At 47.4% G+C, this 24,981-nt stretch overlaps 1 protein-coding gene across 3 annotated transcripts in view; it reads left to right on the top strand.

Annotated features, from left to right (window-relative positions):
- The window catches only part of LOC143770481 (dual specificity tyrosine-phosphorylation-regulated kinase 1B-like), a 64,371-nt gene that overhangs the window by 21,823 nt on the left and 17,567 nt on the right, over positions 1–24,981 (top strand). Inside the window, exon 1 of one of the 3 annotated variants that reach the window (XM_077260128.1) lies at positions 10,266–10,959. The exons of 1 other annotated variant lie outside the window; for it this stretch is intronic. Coding sequence is in view for 1 of the 2 variants with exons in the window: in XM_077260124.1 (XP_077116239.1) it covers positions 10,832–10,955 (124 nt within the window). In the remaining variant the exon portion in view is untranslated. Of the gene's footprint in view, positions 1–10,265; positions 10,960–24,981 lie in introns of those variants that run through there. One more of the 3 variants, XM_077260124.1, reaches the window with a different exon arrangement.

Here is a 24,981-nt window from a genome sequence, read left to right as displayed (position 1 = left end):
TGCTCATTGTACAGTTCTTTGCCCATTCACTTTTGTTTTAGCCAAAGTTTGGGCATTTGAGGTTTCCCTTTGAGTCTTCAGTGATATAGTGCACCATGGCATGAGGAGGCCATGGTTGCCCTGTAGCTGTGTCCGTGTCAGTCACTCTGGGGACCTGCTGTGGACATTGATCCTTTCAGCATCTTTTTTAAGGCTGGGGCAATAAAGTTGCGGGATTTCTACAGCCAGTACAATTGGCTCTGGAGAGAAGGCTGATGGGCCTGGATCATATCTCTTGCATCCAAGGTGCAGAAGTCAGGGGATTAGTGCGGCTCCTCTAGGAGGTCATATTTGTTTCCTAACTGTTGTGCAGATGGTTGTTGAATCTCTGAATGATGTTCCCACATGATTTTGTGTTGATCCATGTGCAAAATGGATTTGAGGTCAAACATGGTGCTCCTGCAATGTAAAGTGGAGATTGCCAGAAGAAGCAGCCTCTGAACACCATGGTGGGTGGTGCTGTCATGTGGATCCTATTACTATGGATCATGGTAGCAAAGTGCTGATAGAGGGGAGCAATAGCTTAATAGACATAAGGGTTATTGCCAAGTAGTGTAGACCACTAGTTGGGGTTGTAAACTTTTTCCCAGACTCCTGCTTCATATATCGCATGTGCTGTGTACCTGTTATGTCCGTGTGTTGACTCCTGCCCCGGGCTGGGGTACGTGCTGCCTTTGTATCTTTATATTTGCATCCTGTAAAGTATCTGCCTAATAAATAGGTCAGTGTGATTCATGAGGAAATCAATGTCACCATTAGATCACTTTCACCAATATGTCGCCTAGTCTGCCGGAGGCCTGGATACGATCATGGCTTCTGTTCATCTGGGATGATAATTTACTGGAAGTTTTCTCTTAGTGTTGATTGTCTTTACAACTAAATATCAAAGTTGGACCTTGATCCTGGTGCCACCTATCCGAAAATATTAGTGAACGATGGCGGATGGAAAAACTCTATAAATCTGCTGCTGGGGGACGCATGTGGGATCAGGACGGTACTTTATATTATGATGTCGTGGAGCTGCTATTTGAGCACTTTCCTAATCCTTACCTGAGCACAGGTCTAAGGGGGCCGAGTCAAGTCAGGGTTGAGGGGAATGTTTTGGCATTTTCCTGGAAGCTGCCGGTTGCCCTTACTTGATAGTTTCTTTGGAATTTGGGTAAGTGTTGTTAATATAATTATCTGATGGTGATCGGATCTGTATTCCCATCATTCTCTATAGTCCGGGGTCCTAGTGACAGCAATGTATCCAGGAGTAAAGTCTAAAAAGCAGCCCCCAATGGTGGGTGGGTGGGTGGGTGTGTGTGTGTATATTAATATATATTATATATATATGTGTGTGTGTGTTTATTTAATTAGATTGTATTTATTATTTTGTTAATGTAATCTAAATAGTAATTCCCCAATCTAAACCTTGCAGTATTTTTACCACCCATCATCCCCTTATGTTAGGACACAAGTGACCACCCTAGAACCCCTCCCCTTCCATGCTGGGGGTGGGTGTCAGAACATGCCATCTGCTTGTGTCAGGGCTGGGCTATAGATGCCCGATTGCTGAAGCCCCCCATACGCGGCGGTGCATGTGTTTAGCGGCCAGCATTGGTGGCTGTGCGTGCTGTATGTCGCACCGCCGGAGCCCAGCGCCTGTCACGTTGTATTCTAGGCAGAGCAGGAAGTCCTCACACGTTCCCTGTTACTAGGGAATAATCGCCAGCAGTTCTGCTGTGCAGCTCTGCTGTGCAGTTTGCGTGCCTTTGATGTAGTGCAGCGCGGCGGTGAAGGCGTTAAGGAGGGGAGCGCCGCTGCGGAGGACTGCTGCTGCTGGAAATAGATGTAGTTGCAGTGAATTTTGCAGCAAAGTTCCACTCCACGTGCTCTACCTGGTTTTGTGGGAGAGGGCGTTTGATCTGAGAGCACTTTTATCTATATTTTTTTGTGTTGGTGTAAAATTTTGTCAGGTGTTGTTGGGGGGGGGGGGGGGGTGCACCTGATTCGTTGGGAGATTGGTGACGGGTCGGGATTGGTAACTGCAGCAGTGCGTTATTTATATCTGCATGTTCCTGGAAGGAACAGTGGCTTTGAAAAAGAGGGGGGTATTTTTGGAGAGAGCCTGAACTGCTCCGGTTTCTCTCTTTGTTTGGGCATAATCATTCACTGCATCATATATAACCTAGCAACATGCATCACCGCAGAGCCGCTCCCGGGATTGGCTGCAAGTAGCATTTGTGGCAGCCAATAGGGAGCCTGTTACCATAGCAGAGGAAATGTTAGAGGTGAGTCTGCAGAGGCATGCACGGGAACATTTGTGCCCTTATGCTCCGTGCTCGGGGAATCTGTGATACTTACAAAAGGCTGATTGATAGCGCTGAGTGCGCACATGGAGCATTTATCCCCGTGCAAAATAGAGGGGGAAGGGGTATAATGCACAAGGAAGGGGTTAAAGCTATGAGAAATGTAATTTCTCCCCCCCCCCTCCCCAAACCTTGATGAAATCTAATTATAGAAGGGGCTGCCATTTTTATTTTTTTGATCACGGCCCCCTCCTCACTGATAGCAGCCTCCTCTGTCACTAGGAATAGGCTTCTCCGAGACCACCTTCTTCACTTGTGATATTAGCTGTGTTTTGTAGGATGTGGCCAAGAGGGGGGGGGGGAAAAAGGGGGGGGGGGGGAGTAGTGATGCTTTATTTTGTTAACCCCTGCCGTGCTGGGGAGAAGCCAAGTTTCATGCATCAGATGCATCCTCCCCCTTTTTGCATCGGCGGTTAGTGCGGAGTGGACTGGTGACCTGCAGCCGTCAGGTACACTGCAAACAGCGTGGGCTTCAGGCGGGCCCGTCAGGACTTGTGCATGCTGCTTGTTGGGCAAGGAGGGTCCCCCCCCCCCCCTTCTTAAATGTATATATTTTGGGGTCGGCGTTGCATTCGCTGCAGTGTGGAGAGGGGGGCCGGGCTGCTGCAACTTGCTGGACTTGTGTGTTACACCGTGCTTGCATCATCTGTAAAGTGGATGTATATACAGCAAAATTGGTTATGGGCGCGTGGTGGTGTTTTTATTTTTTGCGGGAGGGAGCGGGGGTGCCATATTTAGAGGGGTAAGAGAGTAAAGTAAATGTAACTGACAAAGATCAGGTGAAGAGGAAACGTCTGCAGTGTCATTAGAAATTCTCACCTTCAGACTTCTCCTGTGATATGGTGCTTTGGGTTAAGATACAATGGCACTGATATGATGACTGATTGCAGCAGCTAATGGGGAACTCGCTCCGATCCAGTCCGGTGGACCCACGGTGATGCTACAGATACATTTCACCAGGGTGAGAAAAGTCATCGGCAGGGCAGATGTTGGTGTCGGAGAGGCCTGTACTGTTCATGAGTGTACGAGGTCTACCTTCTTTTGGCGGGCTATATAGTTATTATTTGGGCCACAAAGTGGCTCTATGGATTGGAAATGACGCTGGTCCATGAGTGCCGTGGACACATCCTTCTATAGAAGACCATCAGTCACTATTCTATTAGTGCTCACCTTGCCTGTATTTGGCCTGAAGAAATCCAGTCTGAGTCATGTATGTCTGGTTTTACATGTTTCTTTTAGTAGTAGTCATTACCTGATGGCCTAAAAAAAGAAGAAAAAAAAAACTTGAAGTTTTGAAAACTTTTTGAAAAGTTTGCCCATGTCCAAGTCGAAGTATCAGTGGTGGCGTTGCTGTCTACAGAGATTGTCCCGCATACTTTCCATTTCAATGTGATTTTAGACCAGACCTCACTATGGCCGGTGTCTCGCCTACCACCGCCCTGGTATCTGGGCCCAAAAGTGTGGCATTGACAGTATTAGGTCAATGGGTTATAGATGCTTTTCTTCTCGGAGGGGGGATGGATATGATAAGCACCTGACTCCAAATAAAAAGTTAACTAAAGAGCTGCTGCCACGTGGACAACCTCTTACGTAGTGCAAAAGTTGGCTAAATTGTCAAGAGGTTACTAATGTACTCCATACACGAGGGCTGAGCTTTCAGTAAGGTTACGTTCACATTTGCGTTGTGCGCCGCAGCGTCGGCGACGCAACGCAAACAAAAACGCAGCAAAACGCATGCACAACGCTGCGTTTTGCGACGTATGCGTCCTTTTTTTGGTTGATTTTGGACGCAGCAAAAATGCAACTTGCTGCGTCCTCTGCGCCCGGACGCGTGCGCCGCAGTGACGCATGCGTCGCAAAACGCAAGTGCAACGCATGTCCATGCGCCCCCATGTTAAATATAGGGGCGCATGACGCATGCGGCGCCCGACGCTGCGGCGCAGACCGCAAATGTGAACGTAGACTTAGCTAACTTCTTCGACGACTCACCCTATATTTCTTTGAGGAGCAGTGGATGTTATTGCCACATAGTCCTGCGGGCACTATTCTCCTAACAGAGCAATGGATCAGAATTGCTGAGCTCCAGTATCACTTAAATGGGTTGTTTCGACTCATATCCCTAGACTAGGTCATCAATATCCAGTCTGTGGGGTCCAACACAAGTGACACCCCCCCCCCCCCCCAATCACCCCCATTTGTTAGCTGATTGCAGCTCTTGAGGCACCCTTTTGTACACATTGTTCAGGGTCAGTACAGCTCTGCACACTCATGTCCCATTCACTTCACTGGGAGCTGGGCTGCAGTACCTGACGACGGCCACTACCCAGTGCCTGGAGCTATGCTAAGTCTACATTGGGGGTCCGGGACGCCTCTGGAGCAGTAACCAAGTGGGTTCAGTTGATTAAAGCCCCAGCCAGCCCTGACACTTTTGGTGAAATTAAGAGAATTGGATGCACCCATATTGTCACATTTACTTAAATAAGTTATTTATCCAGAGGATAGGTGATAACTTGTTGATGGGGGGGGGTCCAACTGCTGGGACCGGTATTGATCAGCAGAGATGGGCACTTGTATTCCTGTTAGATTTGATTAGCAGTGAGTGGGCTCCGCTTATTCTGAGCTCTACTTTTTCTGGCAGCCCTATAACATATGAAGGGTGCTGCGGTCAGGCACCCGAACTGCCACTTAATTTTGCAACAAGGATAAAATATTCCCCGTTTTTCTGATTCAACGAGCCCCTCACCGATCAATAAGTCCTCACCAATTCTGTGGATATATGATAGCATCCCCTTCATCTCTGCTCCAGAAGCGACAAAAACTCTTTTGATTGTTGCTACCTAAAAGTGTCACTACAGACTATTTCCTTCCTTATGGAGGAGAACTAATTTACATACTTTAGCCAGAGAGCATTGCTTGTAAGGCTACATTCCCATGATGAGCTTTTGAGTGAGTTTTTAATGTTGCAGATTTTCTGCACACATTAAGCAACATAGGTTACTTGCATTATATGCAAAATACACAACGTAAAACCTCATCGTGGGAACGTAGCCTTAAGGGTATGTGCAGAGATTTGGACACATAAGAGGGCATGGGATCTGGATGCATCTCTGGACTCCTAGTGGACTATGCTGTAACATTTGGACGCTACAGAAGTTCACAGCGTCCAACCCGCAGTATTTACTGATCCTCTGCACATACCCTCCACAAAGGACCAACCCCTTCCAGGAGTTTATTAACAAAGTACAGATTTCTCAAAGTGTTAACCAAGAGCTCTCACAGAAGTGTCCTGTGTGTAGAAGCTGCTGTAAGCAAAATATCTGCTCTCCCCAAAAACTTCTTTGAAGTTTGAGGCAAACTTTTTTTTTTTTTCAATGCTCTCTAGCTGTGTACACATGGATGACCAATAACTAAATACTTCATTGTAACTGCACAGTCATTTAGCCCTAATAGTATCACAGGAGTACGTTGCCTCATTGTATTAATGAGCTGCGATCGCCATCGATAATCCCAGTGCGCCTAAAAAAGAACCGGAAGAACAAACTATTTTAAACTCTGCTATTTGGCAAGGGTCTTATAGGTGTTTCAGGTGACTCCTCACATTATGAATGGGAGGGGTAGTGCGTCCGTCACCTTGTTGTTCAGCCTCTGATACTGCATCATCATAATCGTATCTCTACTACTGGATCAGTGACTTTACAAGACGAGGGGAACTAAATAGCTGATGTCATCTATACTTGCTAGATGAGTGCTGATACCCCCCAAAATTTGGACGATGGGTGGAATCGGCAAGGGAAAAAAATCCATGCAGTTGCCTTGATCAAACTTTAAAGGGAACCTGTCACCCCCAAAATGGCTGGTGAGGTAAGCTCACCGGCATCAGGGGCTTATCTACAGCATTCTGTAATGCTGTAGATAAGCCGCCGATGTTACCTGAAAGAGGAGAAAAAGACGTTAGATTATACTCACCCAGGGGTGGTCCCGGTCCAGTCGGATGGGTGTCTCCGGTCCGCTCCGGCGCCTCCCATCTTCATTCCATGATGTCCTCTTCGGGTCTTTACGCCGCGGCTCCGGCGCAGGCGTACTTTGCCTGCCCTGTTGAGGGCAGAGCAAAGTACTGCAGTGCGCAGGCGCCGGAAAGGTCAGAGAGGCCCGGCGCCTGCGCACTGCAGTACTTTGCGCTGCCCTCAACAGGGCAGGCAAAGTACGCCTGCGCCGGAGCCGCGGCGTAAAGACCCGAAGAGGACGTCATGGAATGAAGATGGGAGGTGCCGGAGCGGACCGGAGACACCCATCCGACCGGACCGCAACGGGACCGCCCCTGGGTGAATATAATCTAACGTCTTTTTATCCTTTTTCAGGTAACATCGGCGGCTTATCTACAGCATTACAGAATGCTGTAGATAAGCCCCTGATGCCGGTGAGCTTACCTCACCAGCCATTTTGGGAGTGACAGGTTCCCTTTAAACATTAGACTCCGGTTCTGCAAGATGTGAGATTGGGTAAGGCTGATGTCACCAGGTTTTCTGACCTTCCGGATATGTTCCCACGATCAGCAACTGCTGTGGGTTTGAAGCTGCCTATTTATGCAACTTCAAACCCACAGCGGCCAGATACCTGCATCTGCGGCCGGGGAACACCTGTGGACATTGACATGCAGCGCGTCTTTCAAGACCGCAGCATGTCAATTTCTCTTTTGTAGACGCAGCTCTCCGTAACAGAAATTAAATCAATAGAATATATTGAATGCAGTAAATCCACACGGTTCAGTGAACACATGCGGATTTACCTGCATTTAATACAAGGCAGCGTTTTGGACACAGCGAACATGCACTTTGTCCAAAGAGAAGCTACTTTTTGATTGTGGGAACATAGCCTAAAGCCGGGTTCTTGCGATCTGGAACTAGCACTACTTTGGATGCAAAGTATTTTTGCTGCTTCCAAAACATTGCCTTCTATTGAACGCAGGTAAATCTGCATGTGTACACTATAAGGTGTGCGGATTTACCACATCCAATACATTCTATTGGTGAAATTGACATGCTGCTGCATGCATGAACGCAGCAATTAATCATCGTAGGCGCATACACTTAGGGTGAGCTTTATTCAAAGAGAGGTTGGCCAGATAGGGCAGCTCCTCCTATTTCCCATCCCACGTGATATTGCACGTTTGTAACATATCCTACTAAATGTGGTAATAAATATTCAAGCTCGGCTGATCTCAGCTTGCATGTTTATGGGAGAGTTGTGGGCGATTCAGCCTAGTTGTATGACCAACTTTGGAAAAAGTTTAGCTCCCGGTTAGAAAGTCAGCTGTGTTCTCGGTTTGGAGCGCATTTTGGGTTTGTTGGAGAAGTTGTGGTGGTGTGGGATCTTGCAGGATGTTTCTGGGCTCTGCTTTTACGTCTTCCATCATTCACCATGTTCATTCTTTTGAAAGCTGAACCTGAAACTAATATGCTCTTCTGAGGTTTGATCGGAGAGTTGGGCGAGTTGAGTCTTTCGGGTGTTCTGAGCTCCTACACCAGAAAGATTATAGCATTTACTGTAGTCTGGCTGTGTATTCCTGGTACTTCAGGTAAGCACTGGCCCATCTGCTTGCACGTGGCGCTGCCTGCTCTTTGTTATTCAGTATTGGATGTGGTGACATTAGCCCAGTTGTCTGCAGGTAGTTGGCAAGTTTCCTACTGGTTCCATCCTCCCTGACACGCATGCTCTTCTGAGCATGCATTCATTCTCAATTCCAGAGAAGTCACCGTTGGGGCCTCCTGTTATTCCCACTGAAGAGAATGCGGCCATTGAAATCCAAAATATCCAACTCCTCTACATTTGTCAGGAACTCTGCTTTCACATTTTTGTTTGGCCAGTCCTGCAGAAATTGCCTGATTTGGCTCACTTTGATCTTTCAGGCCTTGTTCACTCTAGCAGTACAGCTTCAACCATGGCAAGTTAGGTTAGTTTTGGAACAAACTTCTAGTTGGCTTGTCGCATTTTTGTTGTGGTTGCATTAAGTTTGTTGTAGAAGATAAAGGCGAAAGAAAGTGAAAGCCGGTGTCTATATCTGTACAGTAGCTGTGGTTGTAGGCACAATCAGTGTGGCTGTGCGTGGTGCTGCGCCTGTTAACGGTGCTATTATACCGCATAGTGTGAGGGGCTAGTATGAAGATGCTGGGGTGCAGCTGGGCAGTCACTGCATCATATTGGAGCTCTATATGAGGGCATTGCTGGATATAAAGGTGCATTATTACACAGCAGTGCTATGTGTAGGGGGTCTGTATATGGTGCTTGGATGCATATGTTGTATGTTATAGGCACGGTACACATTCTCATCAATTAATTTTGTCTAACTGGTCAGTGGTTATAAGATGCAATATATAATCTGTACTGGTAGGCTGCAGTTTTTTCCCGCTGTCCTGTTAGTGAAAGGATGGAGTTTGTGCCCTGTCCTGGCAGTAAAGACAGAATGTGTGCACTGTCTGCTCTGGCATTTTGGGGGTATATTGTGGCCTTTAACCTGGCAGTTTTAAGGGCGGTGATTGTGGCCAGCGTGTTTTTGCAGTTTTAGTAACTGTTTGCCTCTCTCTGTCCTGGCAGTGGAGGTTGAGTGTATGGGTGTAGTGTCTGTGTACAGTGTCCTGGCTGTATGTGTGTGGGGGTGCAAGGTTTGTCCTGGCTGTGTGTGTGGGGGTGCCCCTTGTCCTGGCGGTGGGTGTATGTGGGGAGGATGGTGCAGGCTGCTACCTATCCTGTCTAAGGTTCTCCCTCTCCTGGCACTGTGTGTGGGGGGGTGCCCCCTGTCCTGGCTGGCTGTGTGTGTAGGGGCTGCAGGGTGCTCCCTGTCCTGGCTGTGTGTGTAGGGGGTGCAGGGTGCCCCCTGTCCTGGCTGGCTGTGTGTAGGGTGCCCCCTGTCCTGGCTGGCTGTGTGTAGGGGGTGCAGGGTGCCCCCTGTCCTGGCTGGCTGTGTGTAGGGGGTGCAGGGTGCCCCCTGTCCTGGCTGTGTGTAGGGGGTGCAGGGTGCCCCCGTCCTGGCTGTGTGTAGGGGGTGCTTGTACATTACACCGTGAGCTCAGCTTCTCTCCTATAAACTCCCCCATGGTTGCGCCTGTTTCACTTGCTGCTTTATCAGCTGCTTCACGGAGTCCCTGTGAAAGCAGCCAATCAGCGCTCGTCAGCCAGACTCCTCAGCCAATGGCAGCTGCCCCTGTCCTGTTCCCGCTGTGCGCGCCAGCCAATCGGCGTCTTGTTGCTAAGGCGTTGGTGCAGCTTGGGGCATCGCTGGCGATTCCCCCCGCACAAGCTCGTGTTCCCGCCCTCCCGCCCGCAGTTGGACACGTCCGCCGAGCGCCTCAGAGACGGGCGGGTGACTCAGCAGAATCAAACATGTCTCTGTCAGTTTAGAGCAGAGCCCTCCTCCTCTCACCGCCCACACAGCCCGGCGCGTACAGCGGAGCTCAGCCCGGGGAAGCTGCGGAAGCTCCTGCACTGAGGATGTCGTCTGCTCGGCGGCCGCCTGCCATCACTGCCGGGGAGCGGGGACGCTGGAGCTGCGCCGCCTCACAGCCAGCGGGCCGCTCTGACAGATAGACGGAGGAGATAAGCGCGGGGAGGAGGAGGGGCGGGCGGTTTTTTTTTTGTTTCCCGCCCGTTTTGAAACGGAAGCGGCGGGGCCGCGCAGGGCGGGAGCGCGCCCCTGACACAGATCTGCTTACGTTACTATAAATGGTCTGAGGCGGCGGGCGGCCGGGGCGCTCACATCTACAGCCCGCTGCGGGGAGGCGGCGGCGGAGGAGGACAGGGCCGGGCCTGAGGAAGTCACCTATCATTGTGTCTGTGACGCGCCTCCTCCCAGCCCTTCCCCTTGCTGGTGGCTGCAGTGGTACATCCCAGGGTGTGGAGCCTCAGACCTGGGCGAGCGCAAGAGTTTCCAGAGGAGCCGGAGATTGTGCTGATCCAGCCCGGGACGCCCGGCAGCGGCTACAGCAGCGGGGGCCGCTTCCTCCTGCCCCGGGGGTTCGTGGCGGACACTCCCGGACGTGACCTTCCATGACCCGCGTTCACCTTGCCCTGGTCGGGCGGTCCGCCTGAGCCTCGTCTGTCCGCCCCCGGCGGGTCGCAGCATGCGCCCTCAAAGATAAGGCCCGGCGTCGGCCTATGCTAGCACTTGGTGGAACAGGGTTACTCATCAATCTCCTCCATGACTGGATTACCACTCTCATCATCGCTGGCGAGCTGAGGGGCTGCAGAGAGCGGCTGCCATGGCCACAGACCCCCTCTGATCCGCTGGAGTTAGATTCAGACCCGGATGACATGGATTTCTGACAATTTTCGGATTCTCTTGTTTTCCCCCTCCACCCTTTTACATTTTTTTTACCCCCCTTTGGTTTGCTGACAACTTGTGTTTCCTGGTCTGACTACCGACTCTGCTGCTGAGAAGAAACACATCGATGGTGATCACGTCCAGTTCTGAAGAGGCGCCCCCTCAGAGAATGCTGACGGCGTTGCCCACGGAATGGGGCACTAAGGATCCGGCGTCGGCGGTGTGCCACGGCGGCAGGAAGCCTTCCAGAAGTTGGTATACCTACCTAGCCAGTACTATCAGTGTCGTGGTGAATACCGCATGTGTGCCGACACTTTTCTGCCTTATTTTGAGTTGTCGATTCCGCCGGGGCACCACAGTGCCCGATGATGTGCAGAATATTATGGGTAGATGGTACGAGAAAAACACACCCGAGACACAACTGTCAGAAGAAAAGTTGTGCTTTTGTCAGATCTAAAGACATTGCGCAACTTCGATGCCTTAGGGAAAAGCTGTAACACTTCTGAAAGTTGGTGCAGGAAATTCAGGCAAAATTACTTAGTTTATGAAGGAATGAGCTAGTGGGTTTTTGTTTTTTTTGAAGGGCGAGTCATCAGTTCCCTGGGTGAAGTGTATTTATAAGTATCTCTTGACTCAGGTCTGACCCCGCAGTGAGTCGTCTGGAAGGGTACAGATTAATCAGAGGATGACTCAAAGGGGGCAAAGATGAGGGGTCCGGAGACTAATCCCGTGACTCAAAGGGGGCAAAGATGTACTAGGCCGTTATCCCGTACTGACTCGATACATAGTTGTGATTTCTATGACCTGCAAGAATGCCATATAAATCCCAGCTATATATCAAGTCAGTACGGGGATAAGGATGATGGCCTAGCACATCAGGTTACAGCAGTGGTGACCACCTGTAAGAACGCCATATATATCCCAGCTATGTATCGAGTCAGTATGGGGATAAGGATGATGGTCTAGCACATCTGGTTACAGCAATCGTGACCACCTGCAAGAACGTCATATAAATACCAGCTATGTATCGAGTCAGTACGGGGATAGGGATGATGGCCTAGCACATCTGGTTACAGCAATCGTGACCACCTGCAAAAATGCTATTTAAATCCAACTATGTATCAAGTCACTACAGGATAAGGATGATGGCCCAGCACAGGGTTTTGTTTTTTGGATATAATTGTACAGAATTACATTTCTTGACCGGGTGAGCTGAAGGTCTTAAATTTCGACTTAAATTATCCATGTTCTCAATTGTCACACTTGTGTGTTTTTTTTGTGGTTCAGAGTTGCAGCGCAGCAGTAAAGCGAGGTGCTATCACCCAAGGTTAGGTGACCTGAATGAGACCGTAAGGCTACTTTCACACTAGCGTCGTGCACTGCAAGTCGCAATGCGTCGTTGTGGAGAAAAGAACGCATCCTGCAAAGTTGTCTGCAGGATGCGTTTTTTTCTCCATAGACTTTTATTAGCGACGCATTGCGACAGTTGCGTCGTGTTTTGGCGCACCGCTGCCACAAATAAAAGTTACATGTAACTTTTTTGTATGTGTCGGGACCGCCATTTTCGACCGCGCATGCGCGGCTGAAACTCCGCCCCCTCCTCCCCGAACCTTACAATGAAGCAGCGGAAGCATCTTAAGACTGCTTCCGCTGCCAACGGCGGGCATTTTCTTCACAGTATGCGTCTGGCCGACGCAGCGCGACGGCCCCGTACCGGCGCTAGTGTGAAAGCAGCCTAAGGTGTATTTTTCGCTTTACCTTCATGTTGTGGGGGGTCACTGATTTTGTAAGACTTGCATGTAATTTTACGGTTTTCTGTGGAGAGGTTCAGATTGTGTCCTTAGCAAACAGAGCTTTGATCTTAGGCCGGACTGAAATAGCCTGGGATAGTCGCCATTGAGCTAGGACTTTAATTGACAGTTCGAAAGTTGTAAAATCACCTGGGCATTAATGTAGATGTGAATGGCAAATAATACTCTGGGCTTCGTCCCTGGTCGTTACCATGGACAGAGCAGATGAGGCCTGGGCCTACCCAACCTGGCTTACTGGTTTAATAGAAATGAGCCAGGACCCTGTAGCCACCGAATGGGAGTCCTGCAAACGTCCTCCTATCGGTAATGTGGTGTCACCATTGCGGCATGAGGTGCCAGGCCAGCTAGTCATAATAGGAGCCAGGGATGGCAATAGGATGATGTTTTGAAGGAGGCCATGGAATACCCACCTGCAAATCAATTTCCTCATGTCTGTATCTTGCAATGGTTGACGAGGACAGACCCTCATTTTTGGGGTTTGAATGTGAGGAGTGCATGGTGGGTTCACCATTGTCAGCGATAATGTTAGGCCCCCACACCCTTTTAGATGTTCTTAAAAGGATCAATGATGTAGAAATGTATTTGGGTTTGAAAATAAAATGTTGGTGGCCTAGAAAAAGCTGAAAGGGGGAGTCAGCCACCCTATCTTCAGGATTATCATGGCTGGTTGCAGCCTAATATCTATAATGCATCTTTCTTAGGCCGTGTTTACATTGTGTTGCAATCGCACCTCTGCTGCAGGCTTGTGTCTGAGCTTTGATCTGTCTGACTTAGGGTACCGTCTCACAGTGGCACTTTGGTCACTACGACGGCACGATCCGTGACGTTCCAGCGATATCCATACGATATCGCTGTGTCTGACACACAGCAGCGATCAGGGACCCCGCTGAGAATCGTACGTCGTAGCAGATCGTTTGGAACTTTATTTTGTCGCTGGATCTCCCGCTGTCATTGCTGGATCGGTGTGTGTGACACCGATCCAGCAATGCTTTCGCTTGTATCCAGGGTAAACATCGGGTAACTAAGCGCAGGGCCGCGCTTAGTAACCCGATGTTTACCCTGGTTACCATCGTAAATTAAAAAAAAAAAAAAAACACCGTACATACTCACATTCCGGTGTCCGTCAGGTCCCTAGCCGTCTGCTTCCCGCACTGACTGACTGCCGGCCGGAAAGTAAAAGCAGAGCACAGCGGTGACGTGCGGGAAGCAGACGGCTAGGGACCTGACGGACACCGGAATGTGAGTATGTACTGTTTGTATTTTTTTACATTTACGATGGTAACCAGGGTAAATGGTTACCCGGGGACTTCGGCATCGTTGGTCGCTGGAGAGCTGTCTGTGTGACGGCTCTCCAGCGACCACACAACGACTTACCAACGATCACGGCCAGGTCGTATCGCTGTTCGTGATCATTGGTAAATCGTTTTGTGTAACGGGTACCCTTAGGAGCCAGAGATTTCATAAAATCTCAAAAAAGATTTTATCTTGAACATTTGATACCTGGGTTATAAGAGCTGTCTGTGTGTGGAGTGACTAAGGTTTTTTTTTTTTTTTCTACATTTTATGGTTGAGCTGAGTCAACCTGTTTAGTATAGAGTGTTCAGTGTTTTGTAACTTGGCGGGAGGTTGCTCAATGGAGTCCCAAGTCTGAGGGGTAATATTACACATCTCTGGTGTTGAAAGTAACATGCTGGAGAGGATGACTTGTCAAGTTATTGTACCAAGAGTGGATAAGGTTGTGCACATACCTCTTCCCTTTTCCAATGTTATAAGGTCCAGGTTGATTGTATCATTTAGAGCAGGGGTGTCAAACTGCATTCCTCGAGGGCCTCAAACCTTGAGTGTTTTCAAGATTTCCTTAGCATTCCACAAAGTGCTGGAATCATTCTGTGCAGGTGATTAAATTATCACCTGTGCAATACAAGGAAATCCTGAAAACATGACCTGTTTGCGGCCCTTGAGGAATGCAGTTTGACACTAATGATTTAGAGAATACAGTTTGCATTTCATCATCTTTTTTTGTAATGTTTTGGTTTTCTTTTAGTTTGGGGTCAATCTCTCAGTTAATGGCTACATGTTGTAAGTTTAGAAGACCTAGCAGCATCGAGCAGCTACAATAAGGTCTTCTGGATTGGTGTCCCACACTGGCGCAGGGCTGTAGGTTCTAGGCATCAAATGATTTCAGCTGTGACTGACTCTATTTAGTGATCTGTCTATAAGAAATCCAAAGTACCCGATGGCAGTGGACACATCGCCCCCTATTTGTAGAATTACTTTTTATGCAACGATGATTAATGGTGAATTCCATCTCCCATAGTCCTGACGTTGCTGAATATTTTCATTCATTCATTGTCTCGTCCTTATATCATTTACGAAAACCAGTGTAGTTAAAAAAAAAAAAAAAATCTTTTAGAACTCCTCTTAAACTCTAAAAGTTTTAAGCAAGTGAAATTCTGATTTGACTTCCTTTTCATGATCCTTCTCCAGTCTGTCGCTCAAGTAAGACTGGTCAGTGATCACTATTTACTAGAACCTACATGTCCACCTTTAAAACATCATGGAGGTCCCAGTGATTAGAATTCTTAGTTTGTCCTTTGGGTCATCTCCAGCATAATAGAAGCTGTATGAAGGCCTCTCTTGAATCTCACTGCTTTTAGTTTGGTAATCGGTGAGGATCCCTGCAGTAGGACCCAGCGCCACCCATCAAAATATGAATGGCCTGTCCTAGAAATGAACCATGCGCCTATGATTCCCGATGATTCATATAATCTTTAGCCTACTCTTTCCCCCTACTGATAAAATTTAGTTTGTAGGCAACAAGGAGAGCGCTAGTGGAAAGGAAGTGACAACTGCTCTCAGCACATTTTTAGCTTCCAGTTGTCATATTGTCAGCTGTTCCCAATGTGAATATTCACGTGGTAAATGATTCTCACGAAAGAATATTATCTGTCTTTAAAATGGTGTCCGTCCTTACCAGAAGACATTAGTTCTAACCTCCATTTCAATGCTGTTATCAGCCCAGCATTTTACTTTGCCATCATTGAAGGGTAGCCAAGTTTTTTTTTTTTTTTTTTTTTACAAGTATAGTACTGACTTACAATGTCCTCGAGGACTTCATGGTTGGTTTTCTGTTCACCTTGACCAGATTGGTTTCTTTCCCATCTGTTTGATAAACTTGAAAACGTTTAAGACCTTGCTCCTTATGAGGGGTTTCCAGCACTCTCTGGGGGCGTTGGGCTGTGTACCAGCACAACACCCCCAGAGAGTGCTGAAAAGCCTTCTTTGAAAACACTCTTTAAGGAATTATAACTTGGGTTTAAAGGAGAATATCAAGTCGTGGTGGGAATTAAAATATTTGGAAAGCTATATAAAGAATAAAACTGTCCCTAAAGGGCTATGTATTAAGCTACGTATTAAGCCATCACACTACGTATTAAGCCATACAGCCATCACCACAAACAGCAAATCCTCCTTATGATCATGGAGTTTGGTCCCGTACTGGCAGAATTATTGGATTTCGGTAACAGATCGATTTGATGTTCATGCTGAGTATCGTATGGTGCTGACTCTTATCCCCTTGTATTGTTAATGGATAAATAAATAAATGATCTGATGTGTGGGCATCAATATGTCTAAAATGGCATTTTGGGCAGTCGTTGATTTTAAGTCTCAGACTTGAATTACGGAGGCTAAGAACAGAAATGGAGTTGATAAACTTTAAGAAGCATGGCTGCCAGCCTTCAGTTGCTTTTGGCTAGTGGTTTGCAATCGGTGGCTCTCAAGCTCTTGTAAAACTTCCCTACATGACCCAGCTATCTGCAGCTTTTAGTGTCCAGGACCTTTCAGTTTTGACAACTAGATTCTTAGGGTGCAGACGCCTTTCTTCAAACAATGAAATATCAGGTGATTTTTAATTTCCAAAGCCAGTCAGCAGTTATCAAGATTTTCCTTTATGGTAAAATATTTTCATGTAACTTAAATGTTTCAGAAAGTTGGAGCAGGAAACGCTGCCCTGTTTTTTTTTCATCCCAACGATGGTTTTATTTTCAGCTATTCATAGCATCAGACCTTGTGTGCAGTTCAGACCTTAAATGAACCCAGTGTATCACCAGGCAATTAAGGACCACTTGGCACAGTTTCTGTAATCTGTTGCAGAGAAGAACAGAGTAACTTTAAGGGACAGACTGTAAACTTAATGCTTTCTGCACACACCGCTGAGAATGGAATAATTGTGAAACCTATTGAGCCTAAACGGCAAAATTATCACTTATTAGCACGTGAGGCTCTAAAGTCTTAAGAAGGCAACTTTAAAAAAAATTCTAGAGCCGTGCAGTTCGTTGGTCGGCTATGAATAGGTTTTGTGTAGAGGATGGAGAACTACAAATACCGTATATACTCGAGTATAAGCCGAGATTTTCAGCCCACTTTTTTGGGCTGAAATTGCCCCTCGCGGCTTATACTCAAGTCATACCCAGGGGTCGGCAGGGGAGGGGGAGCGGGGACTGTCTAATAATACTCACCTAATCCTGGCGCGGTCCCTGCTTCCCGGCGCCGCAGTTTCTTCCTGTAGTGAGCGGTCACATGATACCGCTCATTACAGTAATGAATGTGGCCCCACCTCCCATAGGGGTGGAGCCGCATATTCATTACTGTAATGAGCGGTAACGGTGACCGCTCACTACAGGAAGAAAATGCGGCGCCAGGGAACAGACGTGAAGGAACCTCGCCGGAAGCAGATGAGTATGACGGGGGGCAGTGCCCGATATTCACCTGGTCCTCGTTCCACCGTCGGCGCCGCTGTGTTTTCCGCAGTGACGCTCAGGTCAGAGGGCGCGGTGACGCGATTAGTGCGCGCCACCCTCTTCCTCAACGTCGGTGCAGAGGATGGGAAGACACAGCGGCGGTCAGCGTTGGAATGGGGAGCAGGTGACTCTAGCAAGTGCCGGGGGCCGGAGAGGTGAGTATGTAATTTTTTTATTTTGTTAATCGCAGCAACAGCATATGGGGCAAATATCTGTATGGAGCATCTTATGGGGCCATGTGCAGCATGATATGGGGGCAAATATCTGTATGGGGCATCTTATGGGGCCATGTGCAGCGTTATATGGGGACAAATATCTGTATGGGGCATCTGTATGTGGCCATGTGCAGCATGATATGGGGGCAAATATCTGTATGGAGCATCTTATGGGGCCATAATCCACATTTGTGGAGCATTATACGGGGCAAATGTTTGTATGGAGCATCTTATGGGGTCATAATCAGCATTTGTGCAGCATTATATGGGGCATATTTTAATATGGAGCATCTTATGGGCCCATCATAAACTGTATGGAGCATTATATGGGGCTCCTTATTCAATATGGATGTTCAAAAACACTTAAACTACTGATGTCTCAATGAATTTTACTTTTGTTGGTATCTATTTTTATTTTTGAAATTTACCAGTAGCTGCTGCATTTTCCACCCTAGGCTTATACTCAAGTCATTAAGTTTTCCCAGTATTTTTGTGGCAAAATTAGGGGGGTCTGCTTATACTCGAGTATATATGGTAGTTTTGAATGATTATTCATGGTTAAAATATCAGCTTTAAAGGGAATCTTTTTGCTACTTATCTGAGGCCTCTGGTCTCTACATTGTGTCAAAAACCTGTTGATATATATCTCCTTTAATGATTTATAGCGGTCTATCACAGAGGTCCCCAACCTTTTTTGCACCAGGGACCGGCTTTAAGCAAGACCAGTTTTCCATGGCCCGGTGGGGGTGGGGCAGGGGCGGGGCTTTGGTCATATGGGGGTGGGGTTATGGAGGGATGGAGCTTAGTGCATACTTATCATATAATTATGACATTTATAATGAGAATGTGATTCAACTTACCATAGGTTCAGAATGAGTGGGAGCACCATGCTTGTTTCCCTGGTGCTCTGCACCATTATTGCCCCATAGCTGTGCCATACAGTGCTCTGCACCGTTTATTATTGCCCCATAGCTGTGCCATACAGTGCTCTGCACCGTTTATTATTGCCCCATAGCTGTGCCATACAGTGCTCTGCACCGTTCATAATTGCCCCATAGCTGTGCCATATAGTGCTCTGCACCGTTCATATTTGCCCCATAGCTGTGCCATATAGTGCTCTGCACCATTATTGCCCCATAGCTGTGCCATACAGTACTCTGCACCATTATTGCCCCATAGCTGTGCCATATAGTGCTCTGCACCATTATTGCCCCATAGCTGTGCCATACAGTGCTCTGCACCATTATTGCCCCATAGCTGTGCCATACAGTGCTCTGCACCATTATTGCCCCATAGCTGTGCCATACAGTGCTCTGCACCATTATTGCCCCATAGCTTTGCCATACAGTGCTCTGCACCATTATTGCCCCATAGCTGTGCCATACAGTGCTCTGCACCATTATTGCCCCATAGCTGTGCCATATAGTGCTCTGCACCATTATTGCCCCATAGCTGTGCCATACAGTGCTCTGCACCATTATTGCCCCATAGCTGTGCCATACAGTGCTCTGCACCATTATTGCCCCATAGCTGTGCCATATAGTGCTCTGCACCATTATTGCCCCATAGCTGTGCCATACAGTGCTCTGCACCATTATTGCCCCATAGCTGTGCCATATAGTGCTCTGCACCATTATTGCCCCATAGCTGTGCCATACAGTGCTCTGCACCATTATTGCCCCATAGCTGTGCCATACAGTGCTCTGCACCGTTTATTATTGCCCCATAGCTGTGCCATATAGTGCTCTGCACCGTCCATTATTGCCCCATAGCTGTGCTGCTGCTGCAATAAAAATAATAAATGACATACTCACCTCTCTTGCTTGCAGCTCCTCAGCGTCCGGTCCCGGCGTCTCTCCGCACTGACTGATCAGGCAGAGGGCGGCGCGCACACTATATGCGTCATCGCGCCCTCTGACCTGAACAGTCAGAGCGGAGAGACGCCGGGAAGACAGAGCGGCGCCCGGCGTGTGGAACGAGGACAGGTGACTATGTAATACTTACCTGCTCCCGGCGTCCCGCTCCTTCCCCCGGACAGATGGTCTTCGGTGCCGCAGCCTCTTCCTCTATCAGCGGTCACCGTTACCCCTGATTAGAGAAATGAATTATGCGGCTCCGCCCCTATGGGAGGTGGAGCAGCCTATTCATTTCTCTAATGAGCGGTCCCACGTGACCGCTGTACAGGGGAAGAGTTGCTGCACCCGGAGACCGTGGGACGGGCAGGGGGAGCATCAGGATCGCCGGGACTAGGTAAGTATGCCTCAGCGCCCTCTCCCCCTCACCCGCCGACCCCACCGCCGACCGTGACTCGAGTATAAGCCGAGGGGGCACTTTCAGCCCAAAAATTTGGGCTGAAAATCTCGGCTTATACTCGAGTATATACGGTAGCTGTCAGCGGCGCCGCGGACCGGCTGAAAAACCCCAACGGCCCGGTCCTGGTCCGCGGACCGGCGGTTGGGGACCTCTGGTCTATCATACAGAAAATAAGATCAGATCATTCTGATCCTGGGTCCTGGGGTAAGACTCTTCTTTTGTATTGGATCCATTTGACTTTGATGGCTAAGATGCATTGTAAGTACACCTTGTGTAGTAATATAGGCTCTGTCGCTTTGTGATTTATATACAGTAGCTTCAAACTAACATTTATTGAGACTTTATGGAACAATATGTATAAATGCAGCAAAACAGGACCAGTATAGTGTTTTAACAGTGGATGGGTGACAAATGCAGAAAGAAACGGCAATAAAAAGATGGCTGGACATAAGAAAATGCTATGGTAAATTACATATTTATGCCAAAGAAAAAATGGTGTAACCATAAACCACAAAGAGTAAGATAAAAGATGAAATTTTACTCAAAAATTACTTAAAATATCCAAATCCCAATCAATAAGTTTGAGACAAAGGAGGAAAAGATAGGGACATGAACCATATGATATCATATGTGGGGAAAAAGCAGTGTAATATTTTTATATAGGTGCTAAGTGCTGCATAGGACTCAACAAATCTTGTAATAGACCTGATAATATTACATGGTGTTTTTCCCTATATGATAACATCTTATGGTTCATACCTCCCCTCTTTGTTCCTACTTTGTTCATAAACTTGTTTGGTATTCATTATTTTATGTAATTTTTTGAATAAAATTTTATCTTTTATCTTACCCTTTGTGGTTTATGATTACTCCATTTTTTTTCCCTTTGGCATTAATGTTTGAGTACTCCACTTTCGTACTTTCTTTATAATGGGGAAACTGCACTATTTCTTGAATAAATTGTGTATTTTGAATACCTGCTTATTAAATTACATATTTGCAACCTCATGCATCAGACCATAGAAGCGTTGGCTCAGACTGTCTAGGGCTCGTAGGTGATGTAGAACTGATCCCATGGTATCTGACCATAATGCAGAGATTTTCTTATATATTATTGACCCTGTCCTTTTGCAGTCAAGCTAAGAAGCACATACACAGGCTAAAGATTGTCCGGACCCTCCGATATCAGTGGGCTTGGCCGAAAGTCTGTGTATGGGATGAGAGAGGGGTCCAACATGTCTGAATTCGGCTTGCCAATCCTTCCGTTCACTGTCGCTTTAGAGGACATGTATCACATAGCTGAGCCAAAACACTCCTGTGTACTTTTCTGTTGTCTGGGGGACTTTACGGTCAGGCGGCTTCTCCTTTGTTTCACCCTCCAATGGTAGTTCCTGTTATATATCTAACCGAGATAATCAGTAGTTTCCTCATACACTGCAGTAATTATCCCAGACTGATTGGAGCTGGATGTCCTCGCTGGTCTCTGGGCAGTTTCATAACTTTTCTAGCCCTCTTTCAGTCAGAAATCGGACTGGTTCTGATCGGTTGATGTTCACGGTGCTCTAATATCGGTCTAGCAAGCTTTTAAAGGATTTGCCCATCCCTGGTGGGGTATGCAGTGTATTCCAAAGTGACTTTATGTAATGGGTCAAGGTGCATTCCTCCACCTTGACCTATTTCTTCCTGCAATTCAGACGGTTACTCTATCTGTAAGCTAGATCAGGAAGTTGGCACCAATATCTGCCATGACGACGTGCAGCTACCTTTTGTCATCCAGCCTGTGCACAGCTAGTCTTTACTTTTTTTTGTTACCTTTAGTCTGTTCTTGAATTTGTCATCGGGGAAAAAAAAAACACCTTCATTGAGAAAGTAATGCCTACATGAAAGCCCGCAGGCGCCCTGCGAGATGGCAGTGGAATCTCTTGTATTTTTAGTTCACTTGCTATTAATACACCGTGAAGCGGCACTTGAATCCCGTGTGCTCAGTCCTTACTTGCCTTCTTTGGCATCGTAGTGAGTTGTGAACCCGGCGACTTCAGAGTGCTAAACTCGCTGCTCCTCTGCACCAACCCAGGGTGTTAATTGGCAGCGCCTTATGGGTGAAACGGCATTGTTACTGTGTAGTGAAAAAATTTTTTTTGTTTAAAATGTTACACATACCGGGGAACTTCTAGTAAAAAGTCTGAACTTCAATGTAGTCAGATGGCTATAATCGGATATTGTGTGCTGTATTATACACGGTCTGGGGCAATGAGTCTGATGTACCCACGGCACACTATCTTCATTGATTGCAGCGTACTCTGTGGGGCCTTAGGCTATGTGCACACTTTGCAGATTCTGCTGCGGATTTTTCCGCAGCGGATTTGATGAAATCCGCAGTGCAAAAAGTACTGCGGATTTATCGCGGTTTTTTGTGCGGTTTCCACTGCGGTTTTAGACACCTGCGTTTTTTTTTAACATGGAGCAGGTGCCAAACCGCTGCGGATTCCGCACAAAGAATTGACATGCTGCGGAATGTAAACCGCTGCGTTTCCGTGCGGGTTTTTCCGTTTTGCGGGTTTGTGCATGTGCACAGCGTTTTTTGTTTTCCATAGGTTAACATTGTACTGTACACCACATGGAAAACTGCTGCGGAAGCAAAAACCGCAAAGTGTGCACATAGCCTAAGACCAGAAACAAAAGACCATCCATCTCGCCCTCTTCATGGGTTTATTAGCTCCTTCCATATTGATCCTCAAAGTGGTCAGTTTTGGGACCTTATCTGCTGGACCAAATAGATTAGAAGTACTTGCGTTGAAGGTTTGAGACATTTTGAGGTCCATTAATTCTCATATTTATTAATGCACCCATTGATTGAAGCAAATTTTAGTTGTGCACGTGTAATCTGTCGACAACGTCAGAGATTCGTGTGGGTGTCTGGTTGCTTCCAGTGGAAAGCGATCAACGGCGATTGACTATTAGTAGGGTATGTATTATAACGTATCTCAGCGAAGGATGGATGTTTTCTAGTCCCATGGAAAGCAAAGCTGTTTGAGGGGTAAGTGAGAAATCGTTATTGAGATTATTGATAAATAGGGAAACCTGGTTCCATAAATCTACAATCTTCGGGCAAGTCCAGAAAATATGGAGTAGGTCTCCTTAACTTAATCCTCATTACAGGCTCTAAGTACCCCAGGACGTGTTACCCAACTTTATTTTATTCTAGTTGTTTTAGTTATGTTAGTTCATAACTAGCTCATTAGCTTAAATTGTAACCTAGATCATAAGTGATTATAAATGACATAAAGGATGGTCATTAGTGTTGAACATTCCGATACCGCAAGTATCGGGTATCGGCCGATATTTGCTGTATCGGCATTCCGATACCAAGTTCCGATATTTGTGATTGCATTCTTAGGAACGGAGGCTGCCGGTTACATCGCTAAGGTCCAGGGTCCGCCAGAGGGGTGAGTATATCCATATTTTTTATTTTAATTCTTTATTTTTTACATGAATATGGATCCCAGGGCCTGAAGGAGAGTTTCCTCTCCTTCAGACCCTGGGAACCATCCAGGATACCTTCCGATATTTGTGTCCTTTTGACTTGTATTGGTATCGGGTATCGGCGAGATCCGATATTTTGCCGGTATCGGCCGATCCAAACCGATACTTTCGAATATCGGAAGGTATCGCTCAACAGTAATGGTCATTCTTGGAAATAAAGTTTACTCCCATTAACAAATCAGAAAGTTACCGTATATACTCGAGTATAAGCCGACCCGAGTATAAGCCGACCCCCCTAATTTTGCCACAAAAAACTGGGAAAACTTATTGACTCGAGTATAAGCCTAGGGTGGAAAATGCAGCAGGTACCGGTGAATTTCAAAATTAAAAATAAATACTCCATACCGTTCATTATGGCCCCATAGATGCTCCACATAAAGCTGTGCCACATATAATGCTCTGCAGCGTTCATTATGGCCCCATAGATGCTCCACATAAAGCTGTGCCATATATAATGCTCTGCACCGTTCATTATGGCCCCATAGATGCTCCACATAAAGCTGTGCCATATATACAATGCTCTGCACCGTTGCCCCATAGATGCTCCACATAAAGCTGTGCCATATATACAATGCTCTGCACCGTTGCCCCATAGATAGCTGTGCCATATATATAATGCTCTGCACCGTTGCCCCATAGCTGTGCCATATAGTGCTCTGTACCGTTGCCCCATAGCTGTGCCATATAGTGCTCTGCACCGTTGCCCCATAGCTGTGCCATATAGTGCTCTGCACCGTTGCCCCATAGCTGTGCCATATAGTGCTCTGCACCGTTGCCCCATAGCTGTGCCATATAGTGCTCTGCACCGTTGCCCCATAGCTGTGCCATATAGTGCTCTGCACCGTTGCCCCATAGCTGTGCCATATAGTGCTCTGCACCGTTGCCCCATAGCTGTGCCATATAGTGCTCTGCACCGTTGCCCCATAGCTGTGCCATATAGTGCTCTGCACCGTTGCCCCATAGCTGTGCCATATATATAATGCTCTGCACCGTTGCCCCATAGCTGTGCCATATATATAATGCTCTGCACCGTTGCCCCATAGCTATGCCATATAGTGCTCTGCACCGTTGCCCCATAGCTATGCCATATAGTGCTCTGCACCGTTGCCCCATAGCTGTGCCATATATATAATGCTCTGCACCGTTGCCCCATAGCTGTGCCATATATATAATGCTCTGCACCGGTTGCCCCATAGCTGTGCCATATAGTGCTCTGCACGGTTGCTCCATAGATACTCCACATAAAGCTGTGCCATATACACAATGCTGTGCACCGTTGCCCCATAGATAGCTGTGCCATATATATAGTGCTCTGCACCGTTGCCCCATAGCTGTGCCATATAGTGCTCTGCACCGTTGCCCCATAGATACTCCACATAAATCTGTGCCATTGCTGCTGCTGCAATAAAAAAAAAAAAAACAACATACTCACCTCTCTTGCTTGCAGCTCCTCAGCGTCCCGTCCCGGCGTCTCTCCGCACTGACTGATCAGGCAGAGGGCGTCGCGCACACTATATGCGTCATCGCGCCCTCTGACCTGAACAGTCAGAGCAGAGAGACGCCGGGAAGACAGAGCGGCGCCCGGCGTGTGGA

This window comes from Ranitomeya variabilis, chromosome 4 (assembly GCF_051348905.1).
Source record: "Ranitomeya variabilis isolate aRanVar5 chromosome 4, aRanVar5.hap1, whole genome shotgun sequence".
Classification (NCBI taxonomy): Eukaryota; Metazoa; Chordata; class Amphibia; order Anura; family Dendrobatidae; genus Ranitomeya; species Ranitomeya variabilis.
Note: the sequence above shows the minus strand (reverse complement) of the source record. Positions and strands in the feature narration are given on the sequence as shown.